The 10,974-nt window shown below is 51.6% G+C and overlaps 1 protein-coding gene across 1 annotated transcript in view; it reads right to left on the reverse strand.

Annotated features, from left to right (window-relative positions):
• Positions 1-10,123, reverse strand: part of TNFRSF8 (TNF receptor superfamily member 8) — a 30,855-nt gene extending 20,732 nt beyond the window's left edge. Inside the window, exons 1-5 of the mRNA XM_032415167.1 lie at positions 10,021-10,123; positions 6,439-6,532; positions 5,919-6,118; positions 4,558-4,674; positions 1,436-1,585 (exon numbers count right to left, since the gene is read on the reverse strand). Of these exons, the coding sequence (XP_032271058.1) occupies positions 1,436-1,585; positions 4,558-4,674; positions 5,919-6,118; positions 6,439-6,532; positions 10,021-10,108 (649 nt within the window). The 5' untranslated portion in view covers positions 10,109-10,123. The remainder of the gene's footprint in view (positions 1-1,435; positions 1,586-4,557; positions 4,675-5,918; positions 6,119-6,438; positions 6,533-10,020) is intronic.
• Between the last annotated feature and the right edge of the window lie 851 nt (positions 10,124-10,974).

A 10,974-nucleotide genomic window follows, 5' to 3' on the forward strand; every position in this document is an offset into this window, starting at 1 on the left:
GGGGGGGGGGTTTCTTCTGCTGTGGGGCTAGCATGGCCTTTCCACAGCAGGTCTCTTCCCTGAGGAGGAGGGCCGTCTGGGAACTCTGGGCCCACGGTGGGGAGTGGGGGCCGGCAGTCTTCACTTCAGGGTGACTTAGCAGGGGTAGCCTATCAACAGGCTACACTCAGAAACACACAGCCGAAGAGGGCTTTACGCAGGGTGGTAGGACCACACCAGCAGCCCCGTTTCCCCAGATGCTCCTTCAGTGTCTTCAGCCAAAAAGTTGATGATTTTCACCAGAGGATGAAAACTCAAGCACCATCTGTTCCAACTGCTCAGTGTCCATGGTGTACCACTGTCTCAAGTTTTTAATTTTTATTCTCAAGATGAAGTCGCACCCCACTGCACCGTTCCATCCATCTCCACTTCACTCCCATCTTTCATTTTACTTGCCTGCTCTGAGCCCAGAGCCTCCGTGGGGATCTTACAAGCAAGGTACCTCTCACTTTTCCTGCAGCACTCATGGAGTGAATTCTGGGGCGAGCTTTCCTCCCCCTTGTTTCATTTGTCACCACCCTCCCATCTGTTTTCTACCTTCTAGAAATTTGTTGAAATCTCTTGTCTGTTGATTAACCTTTTTTTCCCCCCACCGTCAAGAGTTTATATTTTTCTGCACTCTGGCAAATGTCTACCATCTTTTTTTTTCTTTGTTTTCGCTTGTTGTTTTTTTATTTAAGTAAACTCTGTGCCCAACATGGGGTTCAAATTCACCACCCTAAGATCACGAGTTGCACACTCTACTGACTGAGCCAGCCAGGTGCCCCAAATGTCTACCATCTTGAGCTGGAACCATCTTCAAAAATCTCATATTGCTCTATCTTGACTCAATGAAACAGCCTTTCAAATAAGTGAAGATTTTACCAGCCCAACAATTTCAGAAGGAAGAATTTTTTAAAAATCATCAGAATCTCTTACCAAGGGGCGCCTGGGTGGCTCAGGTCATGATCCCAGGGTCCTGGGATTGAGCCCCTCATCCGGCTCTCCACTCAGCGGGGAGCCTCCTTCTCCCTCTCCTTCCGCCTGCCACTCCACCTGCTTGTACTCTCTCTCTCCCTCTCTCTCTGTCAAATAAATAAAATCTTAAAAAAGAAAATCTTACCAAAATGCCAAATCTAGATTTTTTTCAAGGTTTTTTTTTTTTTTTTTGGTAATCTCAACGTGGGGCTCGAACTCACAATCAAGAGTCACATGCTCTTCCAACTGAGCCAGCCAGGCACCCCCAGATCTAGATTTTATTCCACTTACCAGACCTAACTGTCTAAACGAAACCAAAGCCCAAACCTGACGTAGCTAGCAGCTAAGGTTGAAGGTCATTTGCCCAGTTGGGGGTGGAGAGAAGTTCAGCTGCAGGGGCACAGACTTCAGCCCCTCGGCTGGGGTGCAGACAGCTTACCCTGGGGCTTGGAGACCATCCCTGGTGGGCAGACGGAGTGGGGGACGCAGCGGGCACAGGAGTTGGCGGCTGACGTGGCACAGGACATGCCAGATCGACATTCGCAGACTCGAGAGGAGTTCCACGTGCACGGCGCCTTCTCCACCAGGTCTTCAAAGGGACACAGAGAAGGGTCATGAGGAAGGATCTGGGATGGCAAGGGCAGGGGGCCCAGAGACCCCCCAGGAGAGCAGAGAAGCATCTGCCTGGAAGCAAACACTCATGTGACTATTCTGTTGAGATCTTTTGGCACGCTCAGAACAGGCTGAGTGGAAGAAGGTAGGGAAAAAAAAAGAATATGTGCTGTATGATTATGTTCACAGAAAATGCTAGAAAACGCAAAATCTTCCGCAGTGACAGAAAGGAGAATGATGGCCCGGGAATGGAAGCAGGGTGAGCAATGGTGGGAGGGAGGATAAGGAACACGAGGAAACTTTCTGGGGAAATCATTTTCCTTGATTGCGGGGACGGTTTCACAGCCTCACACTATGTCAAAATGTATCAAATGGCACATTTTGAACACGTGTGTTGCACTGCATGTCAATCCTATCGCAATAAAGCTGTTAAAAAGAAAATAATCTAGAGAACAGGGTAAGCGGGCATGGGTATAGATGAACCCACACTGGCCGTGACTTGATCATTCTTTAAAACTGGGTGAAGTCCATAACCATTCCTGACTCTACTTCTGAATATGTTTGAAATTTTCAATGATGGGGCGCCTGGGTGGCTCAGCGGGTTAAGTGTCTGCCTTCAGCTCAGGTCATGATCTTGGGATCCTGGGATGGAGCCCCAGGTCAGGCTCCATGCTCAGCAGCGAGTCCGCTTCTCCCTCTGCTCATGCCCCCCCACTCGGGCTCTCTCTCTCAAATAAATGAATAAAATCTTAAAAACAAAGAAATTTTCAATGATAAAAAGGGTTTTTTTTTCCAAAATAAAAAAATAAAATGTTAGAGGTTCTGTAAAAGAAAGCATGTGATAATGCATTTACACATGCTTGGGAACACTTTATGTGCTCTAAATGGGTGAAAATAGAATGACCGCCTTAGTAGATTAGATAAATGTGACTTGCTCATGAGGACTTTTCTCAATCAGCAGGATACTTAAGAGACCTCAAATGATAAAGAACCTCACAGTCTCTTCCTGAAACCTCTAGACAGAGTGGGCATTGGGGAGGATTTGGGGAATTTGTGTGGATGGCAAGAGTGAGCTCAGCAGTGAGAGAGATGACTTGGGACAGTGACAGCTATTATCACGATTATAGCTATTAATATCATTGATTGTGTGCTAGGCAGTATTAATATCATTGAGTGGGTGGGTGGGGCCCTGGGTGGCTCAGTCAGTTAAGCATCCGACTCTTGGTCACGATCTCAGGGTTGTGAGATCGAGCCCCGCGTGGGGAATCTGCACTCAGTGAGGAGTCTGCTTGAAATTCCCTCCCTCTCCTTCTCCCCCCCTCACCCCCACGTGCACACTCTCTCAAAATAAATAAATAAAATCTTTTTTAAAAAATATCATTGAGTGCAAGCAAGGCAGCAGTAATACCATCGAGTGCGTGGGGGGTCCTATTCTCAGCATTCTGCCCAGATTAACCTAGTTTAACCTATTTAATTCCTGCAACAGCTCTCTGAGAGAGTACTATTATTATGCCCATTGCAGATGAGGAAACTGAGGCACAGAGACGTTAAGAAACTTGCTTGTGTTTATAAGCTGCAAACTGGTAGAGCCAAGGTTCGAACCCAGGATCTTGGGTTCCAGAGTCTGTGTTCTTGGCCCCTGTTCTCCACCCCACTGCTTCACAGGGCTTTCACCCTTAGAGCTGAAGGAACTCTCAGACCCAGAGCCACCTCTTGTTTCTCTCTCTGTCATGGTGGCTATGACAGATTATATTTTTTCCAAAAATGGCCAGAGCAGTATTTCTGGCCCCATCTGCTCTTCCAGGCCTCTGCCACTTACCCGTCGAGTTCACTTTCTTCTCCTTCCGTTGACTCTATTGGGATCTCTGACTGCCTCAAGAGGTAGAAACTGGTGGAAGTTACGCCATGTGACATCCAAGGAAAGGTCAGCAGAAGGGATAGGACTTGTCCCCACCCCTGCCCCATCCTTGGAATCCAGCCACCAGGCCTTGAGGAAGCCCCCAAGTTAGCCACCCAGAGGCCCTAGCCAGCAGTTGGCACCAACCCCAGACCCATAAATGAAAATGCTTTCAGATGATTCCCGCCTCCAGCCTTCACATTTTCCAGCTGAAACCGCAGACATCGTGGAGCAGAGACCAGCCATCCCCTCAGTGTCCTGTCTGAATTCTGACCCACGGAATTCATGAGTACAATGAGTGCTTTGTTTTTCTCACATTTTGAGAAAACTTGCTATGTGGCCTTAGTAACTGGAACGGTGTTCTTTCCTCTTTTGGCCTCCCTTGACTTCAGCCAGGGTGTGAAAGAAACCTTGGACAAGGAGACATAATTGCACATACCCCGCCCCTCTGTGAGGGGGCTGGGGCCGCACCCAGCCACGGCAGTCCGGGGCCTGGGCAGCTTCCCCTGCCCTGCGCGGCTCTCATGGACACCGGGGGGGGCAGTGGTGGTGCTGGGAGGCTGTGCTGAGCGGGTCATGTACACAGCAGTCACCCAGTGAGTGCCCGTCCTGAGCATGCTCTAAGGACAGTGCAGTGACTGACCAGAGCCCAGAACCTCCAAGTTTAAACTCTGGCCCTGCTGCTCTTGAGGGCCTGTGGCCTTTGTAAGGCCTCAGTGTTCTCTGTACAATGGGGACAATCATAATCCACACACCAGAAAACAGCTACCAAAAATAACGAGACGCGCTTGGAACAGGTAGATAATAACGAATGTTTCCTTACAAGTGTGAGCAAATGGAAGCTCTCTGAGAAGGGGTCACCCCCATCAACACCCCGCAATCAAGAGTGGGACTCAGTAAAGGCCAACTGCTCAGAGACACCAGCAAGGTGAGCTAGGCTCCCGAAGGCTGAGCAGTCCCAGAATGAACTCGGGGTCCCCCAGCCCCAGATTCTCGGCTAAGACCCCCTGCTCCCAGGAAGGAGCCCCTGAAGGGGACGATGAGGCCCTTACCTCCAGAACAGGTCACACAGGCCTTGCAGCGGCCGTCCTTGTCCAGGTAGTAGTCGGGGTCACACTGCTTCCCACAGTCCGATGACCCCTGTGTGCACAGCTGCTGTGAGGTCAGCCCTGGGGAAGGAAGCAGAGAAGCTCCAGGCCGGGCCACCTTGGCAGAGGCCCCCACCTCCGCACCCAATCGCCACCTCCAGCTCCATGGCCAGCTCCCAAACTCCACACGTGTCAGATCAATCTTTCAGAGGGAGTCCTGAAGCCCAGAAAGGGAAGGAATGTATCTGGCTATTTCTAAACTGCAATCTTTTTTTTTTTTTTTTAGATTTTATTTATTCCTTTTTCAGAGAGAGAGACAGAAAGAGCACAACAGGGGGAGCGGCAGGCAGAGGGAGAAGCAGGCTCCCCACTGAGCAAGAAGCCCGATGAGGGACTCGATCCCAGGACCCCGGGATCATGACCTGACCTAAAGGCAGATGCTTAACTGACTGAGCCACCCAGGCACCCATGACTACATTAAAATTTAGAAACATCTCTCTAGAGGCGCCTGGGTGGCTCAGTCAGCTGAGTGTCGGACTCCTGATTTCAGCTCAGATCATGATCTCAGGGTCCTGGGATGAAGCCCCACATCAGGCTCTGCGCTCCACGGGGAGTCTGCCTGAGGATTCTCTCATTCTCCCCTTGCTCACACGTGTGCACACATGCACATGCACACGCACTCTAATAAATAAATAAATCTTTTTTAAAAATAAAATTAAAAAACAACATCTCTTTAGCAAAGACACCATAAAGAGAACGAGAAGGCAAGCCACCGGGTGGGAGGAGGTCTTCTGCACACCACTGTGGGATGAAGGGCTCAAACCCAGAATTGTAAGAAGTCCTATTAAGAAGTCAACTAAAAAGACAAACAAACCCCAGAGAAATGAAAACATACATTCACACAAAGACTTGTTTTTCATTACAGCCAAAAAGAGGAAACAACCCAAATATCCAAAGACTACTGGATAAACGTGAGCCACCATGGAAGGCTAGTCAGTCATAAGCAGGAGCGAACTGAGGGCCCCGTCCGTCCCGTGGGAACCGGGAGGGCGTCAGATCGACACCCGCTCCCTGGCAAGCACCTCCGTGTCGCACTCAGGAGGCACTCAAGCTGGCAAACAAATGACTTCTTCCTTGATCTACTCTGGCCCTCGACACCTTCAGCCTCCAGAGACCCGGAGACCCTCATCTCCCCGGACCGGGAACGACTGCAGCCCAGGGTCCCCCCACCACCGCCCCCCGGCCTGGACCACCCCACAGGGGTCGCCCGCCAATGACACGCTGTTGCCCTGGGAACCACCCCACAGCTTCTCTGGAGAACTCACCTGGATCGGGACTGGGCTTCCGCACCGAGGAGGGAGAGCTGGGGGCCCTGGTCATTTTGGAATCATTTTCCGGGGTGAGGGAAGCACCCCCTCCAGGAAGTGTGGTCCTGGCCTTGGAGCTTGCCAAGGAAGTCCCCAGGGGCCAGGCCTGGGGGGGCCTGCTGCCGAGAGAGAAGCCAGAAATGGCACTGCCAATTCTCCTGAGGGGGCAAATGGAGGTCTGTTCTCAAGGGCAACCATCTCCGCAGAGAAGGGGGCCCCCAGACCCTCTGCCCACAGCCTCTGGCAGCCCCACTGTCAGCTCCTGGGAGCAAGGACTGTGATTTCTAGGCTCTTCTCTAACGTGCTTAGGGAAGACTGAGCACACGGTGGGGCCTCAAGTGGCTTGTGGGCTTGACAGAGAGGCACCCTGGAATCCTGACACCGTGGGCTGAACCCCACCCACACCACAGCCAGCTGGGCTCCAGGCATCCTGTGGGCCAGGACAGCCAAGTTCAGCTGGATGGGGAGAGGGAGTCACCTGGCGGGCGCCTGGCTGGCTTCGGGGCTGGTGCTGCAGTCAGGGCTGGTCACTGGGGAGGGTTCCTCACAGATGGTGTCCCTCTCTGCTGTACCTGTGGGAGTGGGGGGGACAGCAATGCAGGAGTGACAGACGTCACGGAGGAGTCAGGAGATTCACTGAGACACACTGAGGAGACGTCATGGAGGAGCCTAAAGACTCTAGGCATAGATGTTTTACCACCACAACCCAGAGTCCGGAATGAGGTGCTTGGAAACGTAGCTGCCATCTGACGTTTGTGCCTGCCCAGTGTCCAGTCCCTGTTGCGGTAAAGCATCCCGATTTCCCCTGGGGAATACTCTCCAATCTCAGTATCTGTGTTCAGGGGCTGAGACTGACTCACATCCCTCCCTTCTGGGAGCAAACACAGAACAGGCTGGACCCATCAATCCATTTGATTCCTCTGACCCTGATGAAGTGGTTCAGGGACGGGCACATGACCCAAGGCATGCCCATGAGGTACAACACCAAGGTTTTGGTTTTGGTTCTTGAAAATGTAGGAAGGAGGAGCCGTCTTTCCTCCGGGGTTGGGTGGGAAGCAAGCCGGGAGCTGCTGGTAGGTGTCTTACAGATACCTACACATAGGGGAGGAGAGATGAGAAATAGGAAAAGACAGAGCTCCTGGATCCAGCCATGCCTGACACTACCCAGAGTGAGCCCCAGACTTTGCAGGTACATGAACCAAAAAATTTTGAGATTTTGTTACCAGCAACTCAAAGATTCCTAAAGAATACTGGGTGCAAGCAGAGTAAAGAGGAAAACACACAGCACTTTCTATAAGCAGATCTGAGTTCGCCTGATACCTCTAGCATGTCCTCGCTGTACCCACCACACTGTGTGATATATAGTAAATGTCTAATAAACAGCATGTCCTTTTCCCCATCTGGACTCCTGTCCATTGCTTAGAAAGTGTCCCACATGTGGGCTGTGGAGGTGACATGAGCAATGTGGATGTGTCTTGTGCTTCTGAGCGCAGTGGGGTGATGAGGCCTGGCTCAGATATTCCCTGCTCTGTAGTCTGGAGCAATTTACCCATCTCTGGACCTCAGTTTCCTCAGCTGTAAAAGACGGCTGATTCAGCCTGCTTGATGGAGTTCTGAGCCCTTCAGGAGAGAACACCTGCAGCTTAGTGACGGGCTGACTCCTAAGCAGAAACTACTTTCCATTTTACGGCTGGAGAGCTGCCCTGTGGGAGCATCCACAGGGGAGTCCAGGACTTAGCCAGCGGCGCTGTCCCACAGAAATATGATGGGAATCACACATGTCATCTGAAATTGCCTAGTAACCACATTTTAAAAAATAAAAAGAAACACGTGAAGTTAATTTATTTAACCCAATAGACCTAAAATAGGTCGGTAGATATTCAATATAAAAAAGAGTTAATGAGCTGTTTTACACTTTTGTCTACTAAGTGTTTGAAATCCAGTGAATATTCTACACTGACAGTGTATCTCAACACAAGGAGCCACATTTTAAATGCTCTCTGGCTGCATGTGGCCAGCGGGGACCGCTAGGGGCAGCACGGGTCCAGGGGCAGCAGAGAGAGGCCCCTGGCGCCACCACGTGGCAGTCGCAGGAACAGCACGGAAAGGGCCTCTGGCTGGAACAACAGACCTCCACTACTTTTCCCAGAGATGCAAGAGTTTCTGAGCTGGAAAGTCCCCCAAGGCCTTCTAGTGACAACGTCACATTTTACCGGTGGGAGACTGAAGCCCAGGATGGGGTGGGAACACGCCCCACAGATGCAAAGCTAACAGTACCCCAGGTGTCTGATGCCCAGCCCAGAGCATTTTCCACTCCACCCCCTGGCCCTGCTTGTGGCCCTAGATGACCAGGAGCACCATAGGCATGGTCTTGGCCCTCACGAAGCTACGGCCCAGGGAGGGAGGCCAGCACTGATCAAACCAAGAGAGACACAAATGTTCATATCCATGTTTGCGAAAAACACTGTGTGGTAAGAGATCACAATGCAGACGTGACCTGTGACAAGTCGCAGGAGGCCTCTTGAGGAAGTGATGTCTGGACAGAGAGCTCAAGGCTGAGGAGCTGACTGAGTGAACAGGAGGGAAGCGTGTCCCAGGCAGAGGGAACCGCATGCACAAAGGCCTGGTAAGAGGGAGAAGCACCGCGCACCCACAGAATCGAAAGAGAGCAGACCAAGTGGGTCCAGGAAAGGAGGCACTGAGTCTGAGGCTGGAGGAAGGACAACATGCACGGTGCAGGACCGCGTACAGGATCACATCCTGGAGACTGCCTTGGGAAGATGGAGTGGGTGCCATTTCCCCTAGTCCTCCCACTAAAGACAGCTAAACGCCATGCGTATGTGTCTAAACAAAGAAAACTCTGAACAGTGGAGAGAAGAAGGCCTTGGAACCCAAGGAATGACACAGTGGTGAGTCCCTTGGGTTTTCTCTTTGTTCATCTATCCGAGACATGGAGCCAAATAAGCCAGCAGCCCAGAAATGCCAAACAGCACAGACTTTAAAAAAGAAGTGCCTCCAAAAATCTGTTCTCTTCTGCCAAAGAATCATGTCATTATCGTTGGAGTAATGAGAAGATACCAAAGTGTTTTTTTAGCACGTGTGTGTGTGTGTGTGCATGTGTGTTTGTGTGACAGAGAGAAAGAGAGAGAATCAGATTTGGTTTTGCAAGGGTGGCCCCGCCTGTCTGCCATGGGCAAGGAATGACAGGAGGAACTGGGGGTGAGGAATGGGAGAGAGAATTAGGGGAGCAAATGCCATGGGACTGGGAGATGCGCTGGCTGTCAGGCGTGAGGGAAGGAAAGGAAGGAAGGACAGTGGGAGAGAGGGTGGTAAGGATGGGGCTTTGGAAAAGGACCGGGTTAGAAGTGGGCGTGTCATGGGCTGGGTACTGGCACTGTTCTCCCCAGTGGGCGTGGCTCCCTCTGATTCCATCTTGCCCCCTCCCCGGCCTGTGTGGCCGTGGCACCGCTATGGGGCCATGGTCCGAAGCCCACCCACCCCCATGCCTCCCTTCTGAAAGGTGCCCTCAATACCACCCACACCGTATCCGTGCCCCTTACCTCCTTTCTGGCCACAAACCTCCTTGTATTGTCAGAAAATTAGAAGCCCAGAGAGGGTAAGGAATTTGCCTGGGCTCACACAGCAAGTTGGAAAAGAAACCCAAGTGTCTCAGCAACTCTAACTCGCAATGCCTCAATAGTGAGTTGGGGAAACTGGCCCTAACCCTCTGGGGAACTCCCAAGACAGAGACTTGAGGTTTGCTTCTTGTTTACCAGGCATCAGAGAACTTCTGCCCCGAGCCTCAAACCAATCCAAGACCTCATCCAGGCAGGCCTGTGCCTCCGGCCATCAGGGTCTCCTGAGCCAGGGACACAAAGTGCAGGGAAGGGGGCTCTGCAGTGGCTGGTATACCTACAGGATCTCGAAAGGAGACAGCAGTCTGTCCAACAGGAAGGAGGAAGTGGGAGGTCGGAGGTCATTTGGAGATCTGGGGCAGTGGCGGGGGAGAGGTGCAATTGGGCCCAGATCTTGGTGCTGGGCTGAGGGTGGGGATACTTACCCCGGAACCTGACGACCATCCCTGGTGGGCAGACGGAGTGGGGGATGCAGCGGGCACAGGTGTTGACGGCTGATGTGGCACAGAACATGCCAGGCCGGCACTCACAGACGCGGGAGGAATTCCCTGAGCATGGCACCTTCTCCACAAGATCGTCTAAGGGACACAAAGAAGGGTCACGGGGCACAGGGGGAGGATGGGGAAGGGAGCTAGAGAACCCTCAGAGCCAGTTTGGCACGTGACAGAAGATGCCGCCTTGGCCTCCCATTGGGCAGGGAGCTGGCATGCTCAGCCCTTCTTTCTTTTTTTTTTTTTTTTTTTTAAAGATTTTATTTATTTATTTGAGAGAGAGAGCACATGAGAGGGGGGAGGGTCAGAGGGAGAAGCAGACTCCCTGCTGAGCAGGGAGCCCGATGCGGGACTCGATCCCGGGTCTCCAGGATCATGACCCAAGCCGAAGGCAGTCGCTTAACCAACTGAGCCACCCAGGCGCCCCTCAGCCCTTCTTTCCAGAGTGTTCCCGCAATGGGGGCAAGAAGCCAGGCGGGGCCAATGAGGCAGCCTCCACTTCCCCGCCCAGATCCCCGGACATCAGTACAATCATATTAAAAAGAAATTAATGCCCCCATTTTAAAATGGGCCAAAAAAAAAGACATGGGGAACACTTAAATGCATATTGCTACATGAAGGAAGCCAGTCTGAAAAGGCTACATTCCGTGTGATTCCAACTCTGTGACATTCTGGAAAAGACCAGACTATAGAGACACTAAAAAGATCAGAGGCTGCCAGGGGTTTGGGAGGAGGATCCTAAACCTAATATTCATGTCAGTATTGCTTGTAATAGCCAAAAAGTAGAAACAACCCATATGTCCATCAACCGATGAACGGATAAACAAAATGTGGTCCATCCATACAATGCGATGTTATTCAGCCACAAAAAGGAAGAACCCGTGTTAC

This window comes from Phoca vitulina, unplaced genomic scaffold (assembly GCF_004348235.1).
Source record: "Phoca vitulina isolate PV1807 unplaced genomic scaffold, GSC_HSeal_1.0 scaffold2, whole genome shotgun sequence".
Taxonomy (NCBI): domain Eukaryota; kingdom Metazoa; phylum Chordata; class Mammalia; order Carnivora; family Phocidae; genus Phoca; species Phoca vitulina.